At 39.3% G+C, this 26,941-nt stretch overlaps 2 protein-coding genes across 3 annotated transcripts in view; both read left to right on the top strand.

Annotated features, from left to right (window-relative positions):
- Positions 1 to 13,073, top strand: part of KPNA3 (karyopherin subunit alpha 3) — a 100,609-nt gene extending 87,536 nt beyond the window's left edge. For both annotated transcript variants that reach the window (XM_074329927.2, XM_074329928.2), the window contains exons 11-17: positions 3,946 to 4,077; positions 4,969 to 5,097; positions 7,384 to 7,488; positions 7,584 to 7,655; positions 7,819 to 7,981; positions 9,873 to 9,967; positions 10,514 to 13,073. In XM_074329927.2, coding sequence (XP_074186028.1) covers positions 3,946 to 4,077; positions 4,969 to 5,097; positions 7,384 to 7,488; positions 7,584 to 7,655; positions 7,819 to 7,981; positions 9,873 to 9,967; positions 10,514 to 10,612 — 795 coding nt within the window. In that variant the 3' untranslated portion in view covers positions 10,613 to 13,073. The remainder of the gene's footprint in view (positions 1 to 3,945; positions 4,078 to 4,968; positions 5,098 to 7,383; positions 7,489 to 7,583; positions 7,656 to 7,818; positions 7,982 to 9,872; positions 9,968 to 10,513) is intronic.
- A 7,423-nt stretch (positions 13,074 to 20,496) lies between these two features.
- Positions 20,497 to 26,941, top strand: part of EBPL (EBP like) — a 28,662-nt gene continuing 22,217 nt past the window's right edge. Inside the window, exon 1 of the mRNA XM_019748042.3 lies at positions 20,497 to 20,754. Coding sequence (XP_019603601.1) covers positions 20,584 to 20,754 — 171 coding nt within the window. The 5' untranslated portion in view covers positions 20,497 to 20,583. The remainder of the gene's footprint in view (positions 20,755 to 26,941) is intronic.

Below are 26,941 nucleotides of genomic sequence, written 5' to 3'. Positions count from 1 at the left end.
CCGAGGTCACTGGGTGAGGGTCCTCTGCATAAACCAGATAAAGTCTTCAAGACCTCAGCTGCAAGCGTGGGAGATCTTGGATCCGAAAGGACTTACTCAAGACCCTCAGGTGCTGCTAGAAAGACCAACACACAAACCAAGGGGTTTGTGGAGGCGCCAGATGCATTAGTTTCAGGCCGGCATTACATCAGGTCATTGCTTCAGAACCTCATGTTGAGTGCTATGTCAATCGATGGTTGTTGGTGCCAGTTCAACACCAACAGCAACTCCCAATTTGGAATGAGGTAAAGAGGGTGACTTTATTCAGTGCAAACAGCTCAATATAGCATGGCGATGAGGCTTCCGTTGGGCGAGGCCCCCCTCCTGCTAGACAGTTCTGCTCTGCTCCAGCAAGACACCTTCACCAACCAGGGAAACGGTCCTCAGTTCTCATGGAAAGGGAAAGTGCACTCCTTGATCAAGAGGGGAGCCCGACTTAGATAGAGAGGAGTCCCTGCCCCAGGTTGGTCCATCCTCATGCAAATGAGGACTCCAAATTCTCACAGTTTAATTGGTCCAAAGAGCACTGTCCTGACTGGTCAGAATGGAGCTACTCTGATTGGTCAGGTGAAGATGCTAATGAAGATGTAGCTACCTGACTGATTGGATGGGGAAAGTCTCGTTAGTTTTGGTTGAAGTACAATTCCAGGAGTTCCTTTATAAGTGCTGGCTCAGACCACAGCAACACAGTGCAGCCAGGCAGTTCAATGCAGGCTTCTGCCTGAGGCATGGCTTGTGTGAGAGGCCCCTGTTTAGAAACAGCTGCTAGGCTGTTTTTACATTTGAGCCCAGTTAACTACCAGGAGCCCTTCTTGATAGGTATCTTCTTCCTTGGGGTCAACAGCAATATCTGCAAAGCATAACAAAAAAAGGTGTACCTGTATATTTATAAGATCTATGTCCTCATTTTTTTTCTGCTTCCCTAATATTGACAGTAGTGTGTGAAAGTCTATTATTAGTATATTTTATATGTTTTTTCTTGTGTCTTTTTAGTTTCTGCATTGTATGATGTTTGCAGAGTTATTTGGTAAACAGCTGTTTATAACTGTTACATCTTTGTTGTAAATTGTGAGATTTAGCTTTATAAATAGCGTTCTTTGTTATTTGTAATGCTATTAGCCTAAATTCTACTTGTCTAACAGAATTGCAGTTTGTTTTCTTATCATTTACTTGTGTACCTTTGCTCATCCCTTTATTTTCAGCCTTGCTGAATTACTTTTAGTTGTGCCTCTTGTATACAGCATACAGTGGGTTTTGTTTTTGGAGCCAATTTAAAAATCTTTTTCTTGTTATAGGTGAGTTAAGTCCATTCACATTGTTTCATATTTTTATGTTTGGTTTTAACTTTGTCATGTTATTTTGTGTAATAATCTGTGTTTTATTTTCTACTTAGTGTGCTTTCTTTTCTCTTTTTAAATTCCTTTGGTATTTAGGAAGGTTTGGCTTTGTTCTAATGTTACCTTTTTACTTACATCTTTTATAATTCCCTTTCCTTTGTTACTACGTATCTGGTTTGACAGCTTTAAATGGTATTCTTTGACTCCTATTTCTTAACATGTACAACAGTTGATGAACTTTTCTCTGGCTTTATCCTACCATTCTTTAATCTGTAGGGTTTATGTCTCTTGTTAAATTAGGAAGATTTTGCTGCCATTATTTCTTCAAATATTTTTTTCAGCTCCACCTCTCCTTCTGGGACTGTTGGCACAAATGTTAATTCTTTCATTATTGTCCTACAAGTCTCGGAAGCTCTGTTCATTTCTTTGCACTTGTTTGTGTTTTGTTTTTCTCTCATTTAGATTGGATGATTTGTATTGCTCTATCTTTGAGTTAGTTGATCTTTTTTGCCTCTCTCCATTTTGCTTTTGAATCCTCCCACTGAGTTTTAAATTTTGGTTACTGAATTTTTCAGTTTAAAATTTTCCATTTGGTTCTTTATGTCTTCTGTTTCTTTTCTGACACTTTCTCTTTTGTTTCAAACATGTTCATAATTGCTCACTGAAGTATTTTTATGATTATTACTGTAAAATCCTTGTCAGATAATTCCAGTATCTATGTCATTTCAGTGTTGGCATCTGTTATCTGTCTTTTCCCTTTTGAGTTAACACGTTGCGTACGGTAGGGTTTAAATCCCTCACGTACGGCAGGGTTTAAATCCCTCATACCCCTCTGTTCCGGCAGGTTTTTAAAAGAAACTACTTTAAAATGCACTCTTCTCTTTAAAGCGTAAATGCTTCTATGTCATTTATTATTTTTCTATAAATAATAGATTCTGCAAATAAATTATTCTATAAATTATTCTATAAATAATTATTCTACAAATAATTCAATAAAATATGCAAAGTAAAAAGAGTCAACAGTAAAAACGAGAATTCTCGTTATCCGTCCTTAACGCATGGCTCAGAAAAAAACGAAGATTCTCGTGATCCGTACGCAACGTGTTAAGATGATCCTGGTTCGTGGTATGAGGAGTTATTTTCAGTTGTAGCCTATACATTTTGGCTGTTGTGTTAAGAGATTCTGACTTCTATTTCAATCTTGTTACCTGTTACTGCCAGACTGGGTAGTAGGCAGGCTTTGCCCATACACACTTCTGTCGATCTAGGGTGGGATGGGAGATGGGTTCAGCTCTCAGGCATAGATGACTTCTGTCCTCCCATTTGTGAAGTTGCAGTATCTCTATTTTTCCAGAACAAATAATATTTATAAATTATTCTTCCACTCTTATCCCCACATTTGTATTAGTCTTTGATCTCCAATGAAGTGTTTCCTCCGTCATCTCTTAGTTGAATGCAGCTCATTGTCTAGTAAAGGTGTCAGCAAATTTTTCTGTAAAGGACACAGAAAATATTGTAGACTTTTGGGGCCACATGGTGTCTGTCTCCCTAATATGGGATAGTTTTATTAGGATGTTACCTTTAAGCCTTTCAGCCCCTATCCTCTTCTCTGAAGTTTCACACAAGCTTGGGACAGGAGATCCAGACAAAAGCTCGAATTTAAGTTTTTCTTTTGTTACAGGAGTTTGAAATTTGTAATTCTCTGACTCTTAGTAATGCTGTAGGTGTGGTCTGTACGTGGCTTTATTTGCTCTTATTCATTTATAAACTTTTTTGAAGGATATGTGGAGAGCTTTGAATACATGTAGCTGCTATTATTTTAACGCAACAGAATGTCTTTAGTTTGGATAGCTCTAAAAAGAAACATCTCTGGATTTCAGATGAGATGAGACCTTTGTTTACATCCTCTGTGAAGACACCAAGGAAGCTACTTATAAGCTCTTTGACTTTGAATGAGCCAACAAATCTGAGCATAATTTTTCTTTTTTCTTTTCAGAATTAGATCAGTATAGGGCATGGTTTATACTCTGCTCTTTAAATAGGCACATTTTTCAAGAGCTTTGCAAATAATTTTTTTTTCCAAATGAAGCTAAAATGCCAAGTCATTTCTTTTATCTGTTTACTTTAATTATCTGAAAAGTTAATTATATTACTAAACATGTTTGAAAACCACTAGTATAGAGAGATGATCTTTTTTGTTCTCTTCTAGGCTTAAGGCAGCATGATATATTGGTCTCATTCTGTATGTGAAGTGTTTCCTTGTGATATTATTAGGTGTTCAGTTTGTGGGGGCAGAGAGAATTACTTTTCTGCCATTTTTAAATTCATCTATCTGTATATAAACGCAGAAGTTGAAGTAGAAGTTGTCCCTGACTTCTGTGTCATTTTTGTGAAGAGTGATCTGAGGTAGGCATTGAGAGTTACCTACTACTTAATAGATTTATCAGGTAAGGAACCAAACCAAAACATCAAATTTAATTGCTTTTTATGTCGCCACCCCTGAGGTGTGTTAGTATTTTAAGCACTCAAACAAATAGATAAACTGGTTATTCTTTTTTATTTCCTATAGATCCTTGTAGATACAGTTTGGGCTCTGTCATACCTGACAGATGGAGGTAATGAGCAGATACAGATGGTTATTGATTCGGGGGTGGTGCCGTTTCTTGTACCCCTTCTGAGCCACCAGGAAGTGAAAGTTCAAGTAAGTATTTTCAAAATTTTCTTACTTTTATAAAATTGTGTTTGCTATAACCCGTTAACTTGAACAACCAGGCTTCAATTCTGTCTGTCTGTACCTACCTTCCTCATTTCTCCTGCTATTTTACTGAACCTGATTTTGTTGATTTCTAAATCTTTATCTCACCCTGATTCTTTGCTGAGTTTCAGGCTCACATAGCCACTGTCCATGAGCCCTTACACATAGCCTATAAGAACTCCTTCAAGCATTCCATTGTTATTTCAACAAGACAAAAATGATATGTATCATCTTCTCGCACGAACCTGCTCTTCTTCCTATCTCCCGTTTCAGTGGGCAGCATAGTCCGAGCTGGAAACCTTGATTCCTCCTTTCATTTCTCCTCCATTACAGAATTCTGTCAATTCTGATTACATAGCTTCAAATCTGTCTCCTCCTTATGTATCAAGAGCCACTTATTTAGCTCAAGACTCGTTTCCTTTCCTCCAGTTAATTGCATAGCATCCAAACTGCCTTTCCTCCTCCTCTGTCGCTCCAGTTTCTCCTCACTCTCATTAGGGGTACATGGCTGATAGATGTTTATCCCACTTCTGCCAAGGTGACTTTCTAGGTGGCGATGTGGGCTCATTCCAGGCCTTTATTAAAGTCTTCCTGAGGTGCCAGTTTAGTAATAGATAAAAGTAGCTATTAAAAATGGACCTTTACATTTTTTATTTTAGTTCCATTCTTCACAAGAATTGTTTAAAATTCAAATTGCTTCTCAGTTCTGCATAACGCTTTGTTTTGTGTAAGAATGCACCCCTTACATTTGTACATTGTCTCAGGATCATGAAAAACATAGAATCAGTTTTATCATAAACAAATAAATGTATAGAAAACATTTTATCCCCACCGCAGACAGCAGCACTCAGAGCAGTTGGCAACATAGTGACTGGCACCGATGAGCAGACCCAGGTTGTTCTCAACTGTGACGTCCTGTCCCACTTCCCAAATCTCTTGTCACACCCGAAGGAGAAGATAAATAAGGTAAGGCACGTAATGTCTTCATCGGTGTCTTTCTTTCTCTTTGTATATCTCATTTTTAACTGTCCCCTTGTTTCCGTTTATATTTGATTGTGATTTTCTTCAAAACCACTGCAGTTAAGATGAAAATTATTTCAAATTACCTCTGATTATTTCTTTCCATTTTTAATTGCTTGCTACAAGTGCTGCCCTGATCATCACAGAATAAAAATTATTTTTACACTAACCAATGTTTTTATTTAAGTAGATTGAGAAGTAGCAACAATTACCAAATTAGTAGCCACTAGATGAGAGTACATACAAAATCTCTCATTAGCTGGCTGGTATCTTTTGTAAACAAATAGATCATAATTTAATCTCCCTACAAAATGAGATTAAACCTAAAGATGCAATACCTGAATTAAAGATTGTAAAAATTGCCTTTTTCAAGATTTCAAGCTTGAGATGCAAACTTACTATTAATTGTTAAATATGTACTTAAACCTTTTTGTGTCTGGCTTATTTCGTGTTGCTAATGTTTCAGGGTTCATCCATGTTGGAGCATGTATATGTATCAGGACATCATTCATTTTTGTGGCTGAATAATATTCCATTGTACATATATGCCACGTTTTATTTGTCCATTCAGCCATTGCTGGACACTTGGATTGTTTCTACCTTTTGGCTAATGTGCTGCTATGAACATTGGCGTACAAGTGTGTGTGTTTTAGTCCGTGCTTTCAGTTCCTTTGCATATATATCTAGGAGTAAAATTGCCAGGTCATGTGATAATTCTATGTTTAGCTTTTTGAGAACCACCAAACTGTGTTTTTCATAGTGGCTACACCATTTTACATTCCCACAAGCAATGATAAGGGTTCCGATTCCTTTTTAAAAATTATTATAGCCACCCTAGTAGTTGTGAAGCTGTGTCTCATGGGTTCTTTTGTTGTTGTTGCTGTTGTTTTTAAAGATTTTATTGAGGAAGGGGAATAGTACTTTTATTGGGGAACAGTGTGTACTTCATGGTTTTGATTTGCATTTAGTTTAAAGAAATTTTAGCTGCCTGAAATGTCACCATCCCCCAAACCAGCAGAATTGATCATAGCTATATTTATTTCGTTGTTTGACTATAACTTGACAGTTGGATTCTTATAGAAAAGCATGTTGTCAGAAATCACATTTTAGAGATATATTTGTTCCAGTGCAGGGAAAGAAGCCATGGTATTTTAGACTCTGGGACAGTTATTTTTACTGTAGAAATTTCAATAATATAGGTGATTTTTTTAGCTAAATATATTCCATAATTGGAAACAGAGCTAAGAAGTGAAGAAGCTGGATAGAAGGGGTAGATATGGAGAAGTTCTGGCCTATAATCCAATATGCTCTCAGTTAAGGTGTCATGGGGTAAAGAGAAAGAGTTCATATAGATACTCAGCTTCAGCAAGTAGTTGGTAGCTTCAGAAGTTTTTCACCTTAAACGTTTGTATTATTTGCATCTTGGGACCATCATGGGACCTGGAAGTAGAAGTTACCAACTTGGTTTTATTCCCTCAACATTTTAGTTTGAAAATTTTCAAACTTATAAGAAATTTGCAAGAATACTAAAGTGAACATTCATATACTCGAAGCACCGATTCACCAATTATTATTAACATCTTACCACAACTGGATAGCAGAATAAATTTACAATTAAGTCTTAATTGTGGAGGAAGAAGAAGATACATGGTTGACACTAAAATTATGATAAACATATTTGTTCGTGACTTACAAATCCTTTAAGGTTGCAATAAGACTTGTTATATAGACCCATCCTAGACTAGTTAGATGCTTAATTTCTAAATATATCTTGCAAGTAAATATTTTTACAATAAAGCAACTCACTTTTCTTAGAAGTAGTTTTAACAAAATACTATGAAATTGAGTCTTTAATTTACTTCTATCATCTGTCTTTTAGAGGAAGCTCATGCACTAAAAGTCTAATAAACTCCACGAGTAAAGGTTTTTCAACTGTTTTATTCACTGTCATATTACCATTGTCTAAAAGTGTCTAGCTTATAGTAGGCATATATTTTATTGAGTAGATAAATGCTAGGTTAATGGGGCCCAAATATTGTGGATAGAAGTTTCCTTATAACTTGTTTGAAATGGGAGATTCTGTATAACCTAATCACTTTTTAGGTGCTTTCCCCTTAATGCAACTCAGGTGACTTTGTTATTATATGTATAAACTACATTAAGTTAAAAATATAAACACATTAAAGACATAATTTTTCAAATAAAGGTGCCCCATATTTTATTCAATTATAGGAAGCAGTGTGGTTCCTTTCCAACATAACAGCAGGCAACCAGCAGCAAGTTCAAGCTGTAATAGATGCTGGATTAATCCCTATGATTATTCATCAGCTTGCTAAGGTCAGTCATATTGTGTTTATCATGTGTGTTAATATAGTATCACCAAGACTTTTCGAATAAAGAATTCATTTTGTCATTTCTTTTGTAACCTTCAGGGAGACTTTGGAACACAAAAAGAAGCTGCTTGGGCAATTAGCAACTTAACAATAAGTGGCAGAAAAGATCAAGTGAGTTTGGGAAAAATTAACTGTTATAGTTGTTAATATTGGAAAGCATATGGCTCTCTTCTGATTAGGAGTTACTGGTTGTTTATAAGCCCTGTACAGTGTTCTTTTAGGGGAAAAGATAATTATATAAATATAATTATTCTTTTTTTTTTTTTTTGTCTAGGTTGAGTACCTTGTACAGCAGAACGTAATACCACCATTCTGTAATTTACTGTCAGTAAAAGATTCTCAAGTTGTTCAGGTGGTTCTAGATGGTCTGAAAAACATTCTGATAATGGCTGGTGATGAAGCAAGCACAATAGCTGAGATAATAGAAGAATGTGGAGGTAAGGGTGGATTCACTGAAGAAAAATAGTTGAGCATTGGAACTCTGCAACATTAGTTCCTTAAAAGACAACTAATTAGAAAACTGTTAGGATACATTACTGTTACATCATCAAAGTTTGTTGCTGTTCTTTATTCACTATGTTAGCATTCCAAGATTTTCCTGGGAAATAGTAGTCCATACTTTGGAAAAACTGATTGTGAAGGTCACTCCATATCCTTCCTAGAGATTCACATTGCTTTTTAGAAAACACAGATACTTATCTTGAAGGCGCAGTACATGAGAGCAAATTTAAAGCTCTGAGAACTAGTACAGTAGAGAAACTTATAAGCTTTGTTTAATCTAACATTTCTCAAACTCCTCGACAGTGAAACACCTTTTTTCATGTTATTCTTATTATCATGTGATTCTGTGGGCCTTACTTTGTGAAATACTATTCCATATTGTTCGAAAAGTTTAATGATTTTGGAGTCATCTAGATATTTTGTTTTAGTCTTAAGATTGCCAGAACTGCATGCTAAAGTTAGTATGCTACAGAGATTACTTTGAAATGTTAATGAGAAAGTACTGTGATTTGAAATACTGTATCATTATTTCTCTAGTAACACATATGAAGCATATATTTTAAAATTCTGTTTTTTAAGGTACCTTTTCAGTGTGTACTAAATTGCCCAGACCTTACTAATTTATCCTAATATCATATTTTATTTTATACATTTTGTTGACCAATACGTATGATACTACCCAGTTTATTTTTTTAAGAGAAAACAAACGCAGTTGCATCATAGAGTATTCAGACTGGAAGTATTTTCTTAATAGCAAGAAGAAATTATCCTAGAGATGTTAAGGAGTCTTGTTAATGGTCATAGAAGTAGTTACAAAAGTATAATTTAAATCCAGATTTTTATATTATTAATTCACTGCTCATTCTAGTTTTAAGATGTTTTACTTTTTAAGATAATTTGAAATTAGCATTGCAGCCTGGTTCAGAACAAATTAATCCAGAAAGTTTGAGCTGTAGAATTGTTACTCTTCAGTTTTTTATCAACATAGTTATTTCTGTCTATGGAAGTAATACTTAGGATGCATATTTACTTAGTACTTTATAATTTTATACAGTACATTCATTATCTTTGACACCTATTTTCCCATTTTTCTGATTTGTATATTACTTTATGAAGAAAAAAATGCAACTATTTCAAAATGACCTATCTAAAAAGACATTTCGAGGAAGAATATTTATTATTAGGGATTTACATTTACAGACTAATGCATCTGCTACGTAGAGTAAATATATTGGGACTATAAATGAAGGCATTGTACAGTTACTGTTCTGAAAAATTATTGCCCAAGTTCACTGTGGCCATAAGACATAACCCCCCTATTCATTTTTTCAAATTAGTTCAAAATTTAAAGCTTTATTTTTTATGTATATCAATTAATCATTACGTTTCTAAAAATGTATTTCCTAGTTATATAAAAGTAATAACACTTGGGAAACGGGGCAAGATAAAAAAATGACTATATGGGACAGTATGATTATATTAAAGCAGCCTGGGAAGATCTCGGTTCCAGGTCTCACCAACTTGCCACACAACCTGAAATCAATCTCTATATCTGTGTGCCACAGCTTCCTCATCTGCCAAATGGAGTGTTTAGGTGTTTTTAAAACCGCCTGCCCGAGAGACCAGGGCTCCTAAAGAGGAAGAAATTAGTGGGACACTGGTCTTCCATCCAGAGAAACTCAGGTTTTTTATCTGGTTTTTAGACAAACTGTCATCTTTGGGGGGCAATGGGAGGATATTCTGAGTTCTTTAGGATTTTTCATGATGAAAATGAGCACAGTTTTGATTATATCTGCTTAATTATTTTGATTATTTTATTTTTACCAGGTTTGGAGAAAATTGAAGTCTTACAGCAACATGAAAATGAAGACATATATAAATTAGCATTTGAAATCATAGATCAGTATTTCTCTGGTGATGATGTAAGTATATACAAAAGTATGGTGTGTCTGCATGTGCATTAAAACCTATACGCATGTAAGTTTACTAAGAACTTTCCTTTTATAATTAATATGACTTAAGTTCATACTGTATTTCTATCAGATACTCTTGAGGTGGCATTTTTCCAGTTACTTATAAAACTCTAAATTAAAAAAATAATAATGATTGCTTTCCACCACTCAACTTTCTTAAATACTAGGTCTGAAATTTTATTATAGGTAAAATTGAAAAAAACAATTCTGGTTGCATTTGTACTCTCTTAAATGGGAAGAGATAGTAATTATAGTAATAATGTATGTTCAGATAGGTAAAATAAATCTGAAGATACAGGAACTTAAGAATGGGGTGATTTTTAAATGTGTGTTCAGTTTTAAATTGTTAAGTTTCTTAATTATTTATTTACTTACGTATTTTAAGTGATTAAAACATTCACACAGAATTCTATCCTAAGCAGTAAATCAATTCTGCTTATACCATAATGTATAGTATCTTAATGTAACAAGAATTTTTTTTCTTGCTTTTTATAGATTGATGAAGATCCTAGCCTCATTCCTGAAGCAACACAAGGAGGTACTTACAACTTTGACCCGACAGCCAACCTTCAAACAAAAGAATTTAATTTTTGAGTTCAGTTGAGTGCAGCATATTTCCCACATTCAATATGAAGCACCACCAGATGGCTACCAAATGACAAGAACAACAACAAAAGGCTCCAAAACACAAATGCCTCTTCGTTTTGATGCTTCTAAAGCAAGCCATGTCTCAGTCACTTTGCAGTTGCCAAAAGTCACTATCACATGGACTGTAAATGCATATGCATGATTTCCTAAACTGTTTTAGAATTCTCCTTAACAATCTCAACTCCCTGTTATTCCCTGTGCCCTGGTGCCACACGCTGACAACTGCAATCTCCAGTTTAGAATATTCCGTAACGGTGGCGTGTCAGCTGCCCACTTGATATTCCTTTGGAAAATGGTGCGCTGTGGATCAAGACACTTTGGTATGATGTATATACACGTTGGAAGACTTTAAAGAGGTGCAGCCTGATCTGAGCCTCCATCATTGTCCTCCACAAACATATTTTCATATTCTTTATGTGGAAAAATAGATTTTAACGTACAAGCCAAATGATTTTCATTGGTGGAACTGACACAAAAAAAGTAACTTAAAAAAAGAAACTTGGTTATTGATTAAACAGATAAGTTTTAAAAAAAACTGTACTTCATCTACCAGTAATTGATATGTTTATTATCTGCCTCAGAAGCCAGGGTTGGAGGAAGAACTTTAGCTATGGATGGTAATGCTTTCGCCATTAAACCTAATTTTTGAGAACAGCAAGCCCTATTTGACCACTCACTTCAGCCTGTGTGTTCCTGCTGTTTTGAAGTAATCAAATGCTGTGCATGGTATTTTACCTGAGCTGCAACCTGTTATGGACTTGAACTTCTGTTTAAGTTGAAAGCAAGAGTCCCTGACTATAAAGAAAATAATCAAAAAAACACAAAAAACACAAAGGTCTAAAGTACCCATTGGTGATATTAAAAAAGAAAATCTTGCTTTTAGCTTTCAGGAGTTAATATTTTTCGTTTTAAATTGATAATTGGATATGGCTGGTTTATATTGGGTTTAAACTGTGGAGCTTTCATGTTTACTGTAATTCAGTCTTAAAATATTTTTTACTTAGTAACCAGTGCTTTTGATAATGTGGTTGGCAACAAACCAGCAACTATCTAGAATTGTCATAAACTTCATTCTTTGAGTATTGGGGAAGTTAATTCAGTTCTTACTTAAAAACATATTCATGTATTAAAAGATTCAGACAAGGAGCTGTATAGAGGAATAATCTGCAGTTATTTAACATAAACCTGATTTGCAGTGATCTTTAAGTACTTCTGCAAAATCTGGTATTATTATGTAAAGTCACTGCTTTTGGTAAGTTGTCTGGCCCTGTTGTTAATGAAAGAATATGAATTTGAAATTTTTTAAACTGAATAATTTGTGCTGTCACAGAAATGGTTTTATTGCTATTGTTTACTGGGTATAATTTTCCAATGCATTGGTGTGAAGAGATAGAAAATCTAAACTAATGTAGTTATCCGATGGGGGGTATATTTACTGTGATGAAGATGAGACAGATGATGCCATCAGAGCTTTGTGAATCAGCTGGGGTGTTTTCACTGATAAACAACACATAGCAGGTGTGCATTCATTACAAATATATGTATCTGCCAAGGTGGAGCCACTTTAAAGAGTGAGTTTTGTCTTGTATCTAAAGTGGATACAAGCGTGTGTTTAAACTGCAAGATTTTTACTTGCTAGAGAATCTGTTTTAATATAGTGGTTTGGCCTCTGATTATTTATAGGTTTTATAAATTTTAGAATCAATTTCTCTTTAAGGTGGCTCAGATTTTTCAACTCTTGTGCACATAAAATTGAGTTGAAGTTCATTGTGCCTTTTTTTCTTTATCCAGATTTTGAGTTAAAGCTTCATATGGTAACTGCATCCTGTTCAGACACTGTAGTCTAAATTTTTGAAACTGTGTGGTGTTCGCTAAAAGTAGGGATAACAAAATCAAAGGTAATTAAGGTCACAAACCGGTGAAACCCTTAATGTCCAAATCTTCTTGATATTGTGAATTGTACCCCTTCCAGTTTAGTTTCTTCTGGACTCTCCATACTTACTGACAGTTACCTTTTAAATTTTGCACACATTGAGATTAAATTGGGCCTCTATTGTGTAGATTCCCATTTCTTTCCTCTTGTGTTTGAAGCGCAAACTAACATAAGTGAACATTAGCATCAAGTCGTGCAGACGTATGTGTGCATTTGCTTGATTCAATTTGTTGTGACCTTATCAGTTTGGAATTGGAATTGCGCCATTTCATAGATAAAGGAAATTAAGTATATTGCTGCACTTTTAAGTTTTCAAAACAGTGTTGAAAATTGCATTGTTTTTATTTTTTTTAAAACTCAGTTAAAAAAGACTAAAACGTTCTTTCAAAAGAGGCATCTAAATGTGTTCCTAATTTTGTATATGGGCTTAGGTTTTGTAACCAATAAAAAAAGCTGCTATCAAATACGATAAAATATTGAAGAACTTATTTCTAAAAGAATCTTAATTTCCTAGCTTTGTTTTCTACATGGTTAAATTTAAATTTGGAATTATTTTTCAAACATCAACCACCATGGGGTGAATCATGAATTGCTCTTTCATTGTATTTTACTATCTCCTTTCACTATAACATGACCAGTAACAATCCTAGATTTAAGACTATTTTGTAACAAAAAGTACCGAAATTTTCATTAATTTCCTAAGCTGCCACAACAAAGTACCGCAAACCAGGTGGCTTACAACAGTAGAAGCTTGTCGTTGCACAGTTCTGGAGGCTAGAAGTCTGAAGTCAAGGTCATGGCTGGGATAGCCTCTCTACGAAGGCTCCTGGGGAGGATCCTTCCTTGTCTCCTCCTGGCTTCCGGTGGTTGCTGGCCACCCTTGGCATTTCTTGGCTTATAGCTGCGTCACTCCAGTCTGTGCTTTCTTTGTCACATGGCATTCTCTCTACATCCCTCAGGTTTAAATATCGTAATTTAGAGAAAGGCCATTTGAGAATAGTGTGATTATGACTTTCATGAACAAACAAAAATCAGACTATTTTAAGGCCTGTGTAACCCTTGACAATAAGTAGCTATGGAAGATAGTAATTGAAGTAAACCTGAAATTTTTAAACCCGATAGAGGTTGTAGCTTTAAATGAAATCTTGGATCAATTTAAAGAACAAAGGAACAGCTGAACTTTTGTGTATACAAATATTTTTACTTTTGTATAATGCCACTTCAAACTATTTCTGAAAGAAATCAGTGTGTACGTAAATAAATGTGATGGTAGTACCGCTATAGAATCTTGCCATAATTTCCTTCAGAAGGGTTGTGCTTGTCAGGGGATTAATTACTTAATTGCCGCAGGTGAACATTCGTGAATGTCAGTTGTCTCACGGTGATGGTTATGAATTTTTTAAACCCTCGTTGAACTGGGGGATTTTAATTAGATCTATGTGGAGAAAGGGAGTATAGTATAATTTCTGTACATTAAGCTGTAAGTCTTAAGGCACGTAGTCCAAGGAGTGCGCTATGTAACCCACCATTCATTTGTCTAAAAAGGAACTCTCCATGTAAATGTACTTCATTAGATAGCTGAATAACAGTGGTAGAATGATTCTCAAAAAGTTCTACATATAGAGGGGGATATATATGGATATAAATAGATGTATAGAGATGGGACTCGGTAATATATCAAGAGAAAGTCTGTGAAAAGGGATGTGAGAATGCAACATACTCACATCCTTAGCCTTTTTATTTGCCCATGAAATCCCTCCACGAACTTTGGCCTAACTGAGGGTCTCACACCCTGCAACATTGACACTTTAGACAGGATAATTGTTTGTTGTGGGGCTGTCCTGTGCATTGTAGGATGTTTAGCAGCATCCTTAGGTTCCACCCACTAGATAATGGGCAGCTCCTCTCCAATCCGCAGTGGTGACAACCAAAACTATCTCCAGGCATTGCCAAGTGTCCCCTGGGGACCAAAATTGTCTCTGGTGTGAACCATTCGCCAAAACCAATTCCTGTAGAAAATGTCACTCAAATGAGACAGCCTAAGCCATGGCTTTTTGTTGTGTGAACAGTCCCAGGCTTTTTATCTTCCTGCAGAAGATAAAAAGAGGAGACAAAAACGCCTTTTCTTCATTCTCAGTTTCAAGAGAAGTCAGAGCCAGACCTAACCCCATTTCCCCAATCATCCATCTGTGGGAACTCCTGGTAGTACTGAGCCCCATCTATTGCAAAGGACGTAGGGTACAAATGGGAATATGGAGTAACTGGTCACCCTCTTACATTTATCCTGTGGCTAAAAAACAAACGCATGTGAAGCAATCAAATGTGTTGATTGCCCACAATCTTCTCAACGCTGTCCCAGACCAGTGTTTTTCAGATACATTTAGTTAAAGATCTTTAAGTTCTCTGGGGAAGCTGGGGTTGGACCAGAAAAAGCACAGCATACTCTGAAAAACACTTATTTGAAATCTCGTGAGAGATTGGCCCTTTCCGGAAACTTACAAGTTTGTGAAAAATGATTAAAAGCAGGGGAACTATGGCTGAGCCGTACTATAAAGCATGTGTTCCTTGCAGGGAATTTCTTCTCCAATATCCCTCTTCCCTACCCTAACAGATGGCCATCTACCTTCTTGAGTAATTTTGTTTTTTCAAACTGTGGTTCCCAAAGATACATGGGGCCTTGTGCCAAGTAATGTATGAAGCCACAAGACTCACGGGACAGCAGTTTTACTTAATGGTAAGTAAAACAGTTTTATGGTAATACAAGCCTAAGTGTTATAGAGTAAAGGACACATTTTGCATAACATTTTAAAGATAAAATCAGATTTTTGAGGCAGGCCATTTTTTGAAAAGATTCCTGCGGGAGTCAGGGTCAGAAGAGTTGGAGAAGCAAATGATGAGGCGTCACCCCACGCGAGCCTGTTGTACTCGGCTGAATACCTTTAGTTGTTGCCACGTTTTAATATTGAACAAAAGTTATCGCTCTTAAATGACCATCATTATAAATTAACTATTCTAGATTCAGAGTAGACATTTTGTCATTCGTTCCCAGAGAACAGAAGAAACGGATTTTTATCAGTTCCCGCCTCAGCGTTAACACCCGTGCATTTCAGCCATCTTCCTGGACCTGGTTCCTGTCAGTTTCATGCATTCCAAGGACCCCAAAAATGAAGTGTGATGTAATTATAGTTTCTGGGTACAGTGGGAACATTCCATTATCTGGACACTTAATTCTATTAATGTGGAGGAGATTGTTTCAGTTATTTTACCAGCTTCATTATAATTAGATTTGTGATCAAGTAACAGCTTCAGCTCTCTTTGTCGTCAGCTCTCGGACTCAGTAGGTAGGCATTTATACTTTCAAACCTAACTATAAGAATTTGTAAATGTCATTGATTTCAGCTGTTTTCCTCATAATACCATCAGATTCTTTTATCGATTGTCTCCTTTCCATGTCATCAGACTTTTCTAAATAAGAATTTTGACTAATCCTTTAGAACCATTCAAGTATTTCTTGAGCACTGTGTCCCATGCCAGGTGTGCTAGGGTGTGAGACGCTTTACACACACATACGACAGGAATAACAGTAAAAGTTATGACAAATGTTAGAAAAAAAGAGGTATATATACAATGAACTAAAATAGAAGGAATTGGCCTAGTTAGGCAGGTCGTCGGGCTGGCATTGGCAGCCCATATTAAATGCCAGCCACCAGCACTTAAAAGTACCAATTCAATCCTCTCAACACCTCTGATAAGTGAAGATAAGTTCCTGTTATCAGGCAGAGAGAAGTTAGTTTTCCCAGAATTACACAGCTGATGATGGTGAAGAAAAAGCAGGAGTTAATTGTGCAGATTCACTGGAAATGCTTTCTGGCAGAGGAGACTACGTCCAAAGGCCATGTAGGAGTTCAAGGAAGTGAAAGAAAGCAAATAAAACTAGAGCAAAGATAATGGAGAGAAGGATTACTAGGGGCAGGGGCGGGGCGAAAGAGATAGGTAGGGGCCAGACCCCATAACCTGGTAAGTCACGTAAAGGATTTTGGTATTCTAAAAGCAATGGTAAATTATTAAATGAGCGATGATGGAAGAATTGTGTTTACTAACAATTACTGGCTGGTAAGGACAGGAAATATACTTTGGGTAGAGATCACATTAGTGAGTAAAGCACTGAGGCAAGAGATGGTGAACAGCTTGGTCCATGAAGTGGATGGGATCAAGAGATACTTGGCTGGGGGCCGGCCCGGCCCGGTGGCTTAGGCGGTTGGAGCTCCATGCTCCTAACTCCGAAGGCTGCCGGTTCGATTCCCACATGGGCCAGTGGGCTCTCAACCACAAGGTTGCCGGTTCAACTCCTCGCGTCCTGCAAGGGATGGTGGGCTCTGCCCCAGCAACTAAGATTGAACACGGCACCTTGAGCTGAGCTGCTGCTGAGCTCCCAGATGGCTCTGTTGGTTGGAGCGCATCCTCTCAACCACAAAGGTTGCCAGTTCGACTCCCACAAGGGATGGTGGGCTGTGCCCCCTGCAACTAGAAAACAGCAACTGGACCTGGAGCTGAGTTGCGCCCTCCACAACTAAGACTGAAAGGACAACAACTTGAAGCTGAGCTACGCCCTCCACAACTAAGATTGAAAGGACAACAACTTGACTTGGAAAAAAGGCCTGGAAGTACACACTGTTCCCCCAATAAAGTCCTGTTCCCCTTCCCCAATAAAAAAAAAAAAAAAAAGTAGAATAAAAAGAAGGCTGATAAAAAAAACCACAAAAAACTTGGGACATGGTACATGGTCAATTTTTAAAAAAAGAGAGATACTTGGCTGCTAAAATAGGAGTTGGCAATGCCTTCAATCTGGAGTTTGGGGAGAGGGAAGTATCAGGATGATTTCTAGGTTTCTGGATTGCAGTAACCAATAAATTGAAGTAACAAGACAGGGAACACTGGAAGAGACTCAGAGTAGAGGGTGATAGTGCAGTTCGGTTGTGTTGGGTTGAGACATTGAAATGACTGTCAAGTAGGGCAGTTGGAAATACTGGTCTGGGGCTCAGAGGAGAGGGCCAGGCTAGACATTTGAATCCTCTGCCTGTTTTGATGGTTATTAACGTAGGGGGTGAGGAGGAGACTGCTTGGACCCAGCACTGGAGTGAGAACAGTGTTTAGGACAGTGCTGTAGAGTTCCAACACTCCACGAGCATGTCGTGGAGAATGAGGTTGCAAAGGAAACAAGGTATGGCCGGGGAGGCAGGAAGAAAGCCCTGTGTTTTCTCAGAAAACTGAGGGAAAAGATTTCAGCACCCAATGATGCTGTTGAGAGGTCAAGTTAAGTAGAACAGGAAGTGTCCTTGGGGTTAGTGATGTGGAGGTCACTGGTACCTAAGGTCTGTATCACTGCAGTAAAGAGAGTGGAAACCAGGAAGAACTGAGGAGCAGGGGTAGAATATGAAGACAGTGAATCTAATTACTCGTCGTTTCTTAGGGTTTTAATTTGCTCTGAAGGGGAGGCGGGCAGGGTAGTCACTAAAGGGTGATATGGGGAAGATGGTGTGGGAAATCCAGTTGAGAAAGATAGATACAAGAGAAGAATGACCATCAGTTTTCTAAGTTACAGAAGAGAATCCAAAGTATAGGTGGCAGGATTGCCTATACTCACTCCTTCAGTCAGTAGTTAATTGAGCAACTAGTATATGCCAAACTCTGTAATAGGTGAAAGGGACACAGTAGTAAACAAGCCAGACACAACCCCTGGCCTTGTGGGGCTTATATTCTAGAAGCAAGAGACTAGTAATAAATGTATCAATAATTTCAACTGGTGTTAACTGCTATATAAAAAATGATATAGGGGGCCGGCCCATGGCTCAGGCAGTTGGAGCTCCATGCTCCTAACTCCGAAGGCTGCCGGTTCGATTCCCACATGGGCCAGTGGGATCTCAACCACAAGGTTGCCGGTTGGATTCCTTGAGTCCTGCAAGGGATGGTAGGCAGAGCCCCCTGCAACAAATGATTGAACATGGCACCTTGAGCTGAGCTGCCACTGAGCTCCCAGATGGCTCAGTTGGTTGGAGCGTGGGCTCTCAACCACAAGGCTGCCGGTTTGATTCATTGAGTCCCGCAAGGGATGGTGGGCTGCGCCCCCTGTAACTAGCAACGGCAACGGGACCTGGAGCTGAGCTGCGCCCTCCACAACTAAGACTGAAAGAACAACAACTTGAAGCTGAATGGCACCCTCCACAGCTAAGATTGAAAGGACAACTTGACTTGGAAAAAAGTCCTGGAAGTACACACCCTTCCCCAATAAAATCTTTTTAAAAAATTAAGAATTCTGTAAAATTAAAAAAAAAATTATATAGGAAGTAACTAGAGGAGAAAGTTACAGAATTTATGTTCAGTTCCAGAAGTCACTTTTTAAAATTGTGGTAAAATACACATAACAGAATTTACCATCTTAACCATTTTTAAGTGTACAGTGCAGTATGTTAAGTATATTCACATTGTTGAGCATCAATACTCCAGAACCTTTTCGTCTTGCAAAACTGAAACTCTATAGCCATTAAACAACTCCCCTCTTCTCCTTCCCCCAAGCCACTAGTAACCACCATTCTCTTTTCTGTCTTTAGGAATATGACTACTTTAGACACTTCATATAAGTGGAATCATAGAGCATTTGTCTTTTTTGTGGCTAGCTTATTTCATTTAGCATAATGTCCTCAAGGTACTCCCATGTTGTAGCATGTGTCAGAATTTCATTCCTTTTTATGGCTGAATAATATTCCATTGTATGTATATACCACATTTTAAAACAAACGATATTTTTAGCCTAAGTAACCTAGTGATACCATGGTATAAGTATATGTTTTTAAATTAATTTGTTCTTTATCTGGAATTTAAATTTATCTGGGCATCCTGTATTTTATCTGGCTACCCAAAACTAAAATAACCACCTTGGTCTCCTTTCGCCAGTGCTAAGTCTCTAAGTAACAGGGGCCTAAGGAAGTGAGAGGGGGAGAAGGTTAAAAGCAAGTAAACAAAAAGATGCTAGCAAAAGTAAAGGTTAACATGATTGGGATAAAGTGGCACTTCCTCAGAGGAAAGCTATAGTTGCCTATTAAGACATCAGAGTGCAGGGTCAAAAAGCAAAAGCCTTGGGATCATCCAGTCATGGATTCTGTCCTGGGCCTGTTTTCACATTTGTAAAATAGGAAAATACTGTGTTTCCCCAAAAGTAAAACCTAGCCGGACCATCGGCTCTAATGTGTCTTTTGGAGCAAAAATTAATAAAATAGATGGTCTTATTTTAATATAAGACCCGGCCTTTAAAATAAGACCGGGTCTTATATTAATTTGCTCCAAAAGACACATTAGAGCCGATGGTCCTGCTAGGTCTTATTTTTGGGGAAACGGGGTATATATATACTGACCTCCTAGGGTTGTTGTGACATTAGATAACACACCATAGATAAAAGCATCTAGTGCCAAGCTGATTTGACCCATAGCTCCTCTCGCCCATGCTTCTGCTGCATTTCTGGATTTTTAAGACATAGGGTCAAAGTAAGCCACAAGGGCTTTAAAAAGTCTGCTGGTGGCTGAAAACGCCCTTGGCCCTCACCTGGCCTTCAAGACTTGCAAGGGCCCCATTAGAACCTTTAGTCCCTAAAATTCTCCCCAGTCTATTGGCAAAATTTCTACCATCTGGACTTCATTTTGTGGCTTAAGGTTTTGAACCTTGTTAAAAATCAAACTGCATCAAAAGGTGTGGCCTTTGCGTTTGGTCCGGGAATAGGTTTGGTCCAGGCAGTTGGGCGAGCTCGTGACTCATCAGAAAACTTCCGTGCTCCGGTAGCTGGCCAGGAGGCAAGGCGGGAAGGGGAGACTGTTAGGCTCCGCCCTGGCCGAGAAGCTCCGCCCCCTCGGGAGGCCTGGCCCCACCTTTTCTCAGCCAGCCCTCCTTTCCCTGCCCGCTGTACCCGCCACTGGCGTCGGGAGCATCGGAAGCATGGGCGCCTGGGGGGAGTTGGGGGCCGCGGCGGGCGGCTCGCTGCTGCTGTGCGCCTCGCTGCTGGGCGCGGGCTGCGCGCTGGGCCTGAGCCTGGGCCGCGGGCGTGGGGCGGCAGACCGCGGGGCGCTCGCCTGGCTCTGCTACGACGCCCTGGTGCACTTCGCACTGGTAAGTGCTGTCACCTCAGACCCGAAAACGCGGGCGGATGGCGACTCTCTTGATACCCCTTTCTCGTCCCAGAGAGTGTCCTGCAAAGGACTGGGACGAGTGGGGCGAGAAGTCTGCGGAGACCGGGGAAGTACAGGGAGGCCGCCGTGCTCGTGGCCTTTGCTCAGATACCGCACCTCTCCAAGTTCCCAAGTGTATAAGGAGAGAGAGCGCAGCTACTTCAGTGGTGCCAATCCCTTTACAAAAAAAACAAAAACCCGAAGATAGTGATTTCTGTACTGTGTTGTGTTGGTTTGATTGTCAGGTACTTGACTTTGGCTTACTTGACATTGCAACCTGTACTTAAATGTTGAACTGAAAATAAGAGAGACCTTGAGCGCCCCAGGGGGAGCAGGGAAAGGTGATGGGGCGTGCTGCGCGAATGCCGAGGGCCTGTACCAAAACAGAAAACCTCGCGTGCCTTAGTAGTAATCGCCATTTATTGGGTGACGACTGTGTGCCAGGCACAGGACTGTGTTTAAAATTTCGAATCTTTATAACACCCCATAAGCTAGTTATTGTCCCATTTATAGAGGGGGACAGATCCTGCCAAGTTAGGTTGACTTCACAATGCTACACAGCCGACAGATTCTGAGTTAGTTTAGTCTGACTCCAGAGCTTGCACTCTATATATCACCTGGGCTTTAGGAAACGTGTCCCTAAATTTTCAACCCACTTTATAAATGGCCAGGAGGGTTGTATTTAAAGAAATTCTATTGAAATACCCCTTCCCCATGCACACACCTTTTTCTTAAAGTTATTTTTAACTATGCCAAAACATCTTTATTGCTAATTTGATCTTAACCTGTGGCTGATGTGAAGCCAAAGTCTTTACTATTGAGAGAGAAAGCAAAGTTTTCAATAATCACCTGGTTCTGTATTTGTCAGTCAGATATGTGCACATACCAGATATTACTGCAATGATAAAATTCCTTCTTTCATAACAGTCAACACGTGGAGATAAGAGACAGTGATTATTTCCCTCAACTCCTTTATTTATAGAATTGATTTTTAAACTGCCAATGGACACAGTCTCACAAAATACGGGGGCAGTAAAACTGGTTGCTAGCCCTGCTTAAAGAAGAATGTGTTGTAACATATTTTAGGCAGTAAAATACTAAAAAGTATTAAAATACTAAAACACATACCCATTTGTCTACCACCTAGTTTAAAATTAAGTCTACTTTTCAAGCACAGACTGTTACAGGTAACACCACACGCATCTCCACTAGTGGCACGTTGAAGTGTAGCGGATGTGTGGTATCATTGCTCCACTCTCCCCCATCCCTGTTCTGGGGGAAATGTCCCCTACCCAGCCCCATCTTGTGCCATTTACGTCTTAGCTGCAGAATGTTCCACTTTATGATGTACAATGCCTTAGTTCTTTAATTCTAAAATGCCCATTTTTTTTTCACATATTAAAACAATGACACAACCACTATGGACCATTTTATTGATATTTTATGTCTCTGAAATTGGGGTATATCTTACAATTGATGATGAAATATGGTAATTTAACCAGCCATATTAATGGGCATGTTTTTATTTTGCTATTTACGTACAATGCTTCAACCAGCATCTTTGTATGCATATCTTGAGATTGGTGAGGAGGGCACTTGAATTAAGCGGTTAAGGCCTGCAAAAAAAATGCAGGCCCATATTATCTTTTGGTTGGGAGTTTACTGCAAGAAGACCCAGAGACGTGGCCTGAGGTAAGCCTGCGATGTAACGCCTGCGGAAACCTGGGAAGTAGAGGGAGTTTGGCCAGAGATACTGCACCTCGCAGAGTTCTCAAGTCTGTAAAAAGAGAGCGCAGCGTCCTTAGTGGTACCAAGTTCTTTACAAAAGAAAAACAAAAAACCTGAAGATAGTGATTTCTGTACTGTGTTATGTTAGTTTTGTTGTAAGCTCCTCAAGGCCTGGGGTAGAACTGAAACCACAATTCACTTGTTGGCACTAGAACCTGGGCTTCCTCGCCTCACCCCTTCTCAGGTGGGAAGAATGTTGGGACTGCTGGCCATCAAACGCAGAGCTCCCCCGCTGGACTGAGTTCAGCTCCCTGATGTCCAAGCTGCAGGTCAGTTGGTTAGGCCTCGGATGGAGGACCGACCAGTGCACCTAGTAGGAGCCATGACAACAAGCAAATCAGTGGTGTGGCTCACTGGCCCTCAAAGGTTGCTAGGGGCGATTCGTGCACTGGTGCCTCCTGGGCTTTTCCTCATCTGTGATCTGGGGGTAGCATTCTAAGCACTGCCAGAGCATGGAGGCAGATGTGTCTTCCTATATTTGGGAAACATCTTAAAGTCCAGATTGACCAGTTTACCAAGGGAATAAGTGGGGGGACAGTCTGGTAAGGGAGCTGAAATGGGAGGTAAGACTTTGAGTTTTATTGTGTAGTAGGAAGCCATTGAAGAATTTCAGACAAGGAAGTAGCATAGCCAAAGCAGATCTTTTGAAAGATAATTTGGTGATGATTTATTACGTCAGAAACTGTGAAGGGTCTGAGATTTTTATTTTTTTTTGGGGGGGGTGTGGAACAACCATAGTTATTGGTTGCATCTCACAGTGGCCCAAGCGGGGATCAAACCGGTAACATTGGTGTTATCGGCACCACGATCCTACCAACTAAGCTAACCGATCACCCCCAGGGCCTGAGATTTTACCCTTCTTACAAGTGAGCAAGTTAGTCTGGTTGATTCCCCAAGCCTCCCAGGGCAATGTAGTGAGGGCCAGATGGTACCTGCTTATGCAGTGGGTGCATTACAGGAGAAGAACCCTCAAACTAGGCTCCCATCTTATATGGCTGCTGGTGACTTACTCATACTTCTCTCTAGAGAGACATTATCTTTTCTCACGCATGTAAACAGATCTTCCTAAGGGAGGGGTAGGCAAGGTCTTTATTTTTATTACCCTGCAACATTTTAGGAGGGAGTGGTCTCTAAGCTTTATTAACCTGGAATGTCACCTCATATAAATACTCTTAAATTGGTGTAAATGCCTGTGCTCAGAGACCCCAGACAGTGCAGGAATAGGGGATATTCATGGAGAATTCTCTCCCAACATGGTGCAGGGTGGATTGGAAAGGATAGTTAAATGGGGCGAGGAGATCAGCTAAAAGCAATTGCGGTATTTTGGAAGTGAGATGAAAAAGAGCTGAGCTAAGGTGGTAGGGAAAGTTGAAATGGGGGGAAAGCTAAGTACGGGAGACGTTCCAGGGGAGAAGTATAAGTCGCAGGGACTGCTTATATACTGGGGGTGGAGATGATCTTGGGGTTTAGAATTCGGCCGATGTGGTAATGTTGATAAAGTTAACAAAGACAGGAAAGTCACATTGCAGATTTCATCACCCCTATGAATCTGAAGATCTGATGTGTAGTTGAGGAGAAATGGCCAGAAGGCAACTGAAAATGCAAGACAAGCTGGAGAGACAAAGTCAAGGCAGAACAGAGAGAGTTGGAAGTTCTTGACTGCGTTGAAGGAGACAGCAGGAAGCCCCGGGAATGAGTGAGTTTTCTGAGCAAGAGAACAGAAAGGTGAAAAGGCTGAGGAATGAGAGCAGAGTCTTTTTAAACATCTATATCGAAGTAGAAGAGCCAGGAATGAAAAAAAAAAAGTGGGCAAGACCAAGAATCAGGAATAGTGCTGGGTCCTGGGACCCAAGAAAGGGAATTTCAAGATTACTGTTAGTTGCTGCAACACTATTTAAAAAGTTTTTTAAAAAGTGAGAGCTGAGCCAGAGCCTTTGGGTCCAGCAATTAGAAAGGCCTTGGTAAGAGTGGTATTGCTTGAATGGAGCCACCAGAAGGTTAAGTCTAGGGCTTAGCAGGGGGGTGAAGAAGAGGCCGAGGCACCACATGCAAGACTTTCCGGAGTTCGGGTTGGGGTAGGAAGCCAGTATTAGAAGGTAGCTCAAGAGACATCGCAGGGGCAGGCAAGAGACCTTGGGTTCTGTTTAAGATGGGAAGGTCTGAGTGTGTTTGTGGGCAAGTGATCAAGGGAAGAGTGAGGATGCAGAGAAGTGGGCTGTGTGGCACTTGCAGGCTGGTGCTGCTCCTGGCCACGGGAATTGACTTCTGTCAGGGCAGAATCTGCCTGAATCTACCACGTACCCTCTGATCAAACCCCTCTGCCTAGTCACTCCCACACATTCGTCGCTGTGGAGCATACCTTAGGCTTGTTCTTCACGGTGAAGGACAGTTGTCACGGAAAACCGGGACTTTGGTTGTCTGTCCATTTGTTGTATCTTAATACCCATGGGTAGTCCTGCTTTGAGAAATCCTGAAGCCCAGCGGCTGCTTAAGTCCCTGTTAATGTGTGTATTTTGGACATTACCCTTTTCCATGCAGCATTACCATCTGTTCCTCACCTTCCGCTGCAATAACTTCAGCCTCTGATCTTGGGACTGTCTAAAAATGTCTTCCTCCTACTACTTGCTTTATATTAGGTCTGAAGTTGCCTCTTAATTCACAGTCTGTTACTGTCTCCTATTTTCCCTTTCCTTTCTTGGCATTGTCGTCTTCGTCAGTTTTGCTCTGATACAGATATTCTCTCTGGTAAATGAATTTATAGTCCTCATGCTGTTTGGCATACTGGGTGAATCACCATTGGTATAGCTGTGCATTAATGATAGAGCTTTGTGATGGTTCATTTTGTGTGTCAACTTGACTGAGCAATGGGACGCCCATATATTTGGTCAAACATTATTCTGGGTGTTTCTGTGAGGGTGTTTCTGGATGAGGTTAACATTTAAATTGGTCGACTGAGTAAAGCAGATTGCTCTCCCTAATGTGGGTGGGCCTCATCCAATCAGTCGAAGGCCTGAATAGAACAAGAGGCTGACCTTCCCTGGAGTAGGCAAGAATTCCCCCTGCCTGACTACCTTCAAACTAGGACATCAGCTTTTTCATGCCTTCAGGCTTGAACTGAAACCATGGCTTTTCCTGAGTCTCAAGCCTGCCGGCTGTTAGACTCGATCTGCACCATTGGTTCGCCTGGTTCTCAGGCCTCCGCACTCGGACTAGAACTGCACCACCAGCTCCCTTGAGGCTCCAGCTTTCCCACTCACCCTGCAGATCTCGGAGCTTGTCAGCCTCCACAATTGCATAAGCCAATTGCTTATGACAAATTTCTAGATAGATAGATAGATAGATAGATAGATAGATAGATAGATAGATAGATAGATAGGTAGGTAGGTAGGTAGGTAGGTAGGTAGATAGATAGATAGATAGATAGATAGATAGATAGATAGATAGATAGATAGATAGACACAGGTATGTGCATATATGTCTATATACGTATGTAGGTATAGACAGATATATAGGTATATCTGCCATTGGTTCTGCTTCTCTGTAGAACCCTGACTAATAATACAAGCTTAGACATGGTCTCAGATTGAAAGCCCAAGGAATAGCACCCATCATGACCCACTTTTCGTTTTCTAGGGTATGGGTGGACAGCCCTTGTACTTCTGCAGACCAAAATTCCGTCTGTTTTCTAACATCGTGAATAAGACATGTCACCTAGCAATAGGGATGGCTGTCTGTGTAGCCACATTTCAGAATGACACACTTTTTCCTGTTGTTCCTCATTTCCACATACAGTTGAGTGCCCACTTGGGTGTCAGGTGCTGTGCTAGCTACAGACAAAATGGGTGGCCGTGTCCTCTCAGAGCTTATGCAAAAGCAGAGAGTTTTTCTCTTACTGTTTCATCTGAAGAATAATAGTTAAATTGGTTTGTCTCTGACAGCAAGAACAATATGTTTCTCCCTTTTCACTTGGACTGCTAGGAAGCTCAGAGTCACATTAAGCTCTATAATAACAACAAAAGATGATCTGTGTATAGTATATGTTTTTATTGAAGAATCCCTGAGCTGGATTCTTCTTCATTTTTATATTTTTTTCATAACTAATATTTAAAAGTTCTTATGTATGTTTTACCATTTAATTGAATGTTTTTGGTGTAATTGGTCTAAAATCTTTTGTATACAGAGGAAGTATGTAAATACTTCAAAAAACTTTAATACTACTAAAATTTATTTCATTTCCTTTGAAATGGAAAAGATATTCTAGGGAAATATCTTATTTTTTTCCTTTATAACACAATTTGTAATGATTTTGTCTCCACTAGCTCAGTGCCTGGCCTGGCCGG

This window comes from Rhinolophus sinicus, chromosome 16 (assembly GCF_057876585.1).
Source record: "Rhinolophus sinicus isolate RSI-liver-muscle chromosome 16, RSI-T2T, whole genome shotgun sequence".
In the NCBI taxonomy this organism is placed as follows: domain Eukaryota; kingdom Metazoa; phylum Chordata; class Mammalia; order Chiroptera; family Rhinolophidae; genus Rhinolophus; species Rhinolophus sinicus.
Note: the sequence above shows the minus strand (reverse complement) of the source record. Positions and strands in the feature narration are given on the sequence as shown.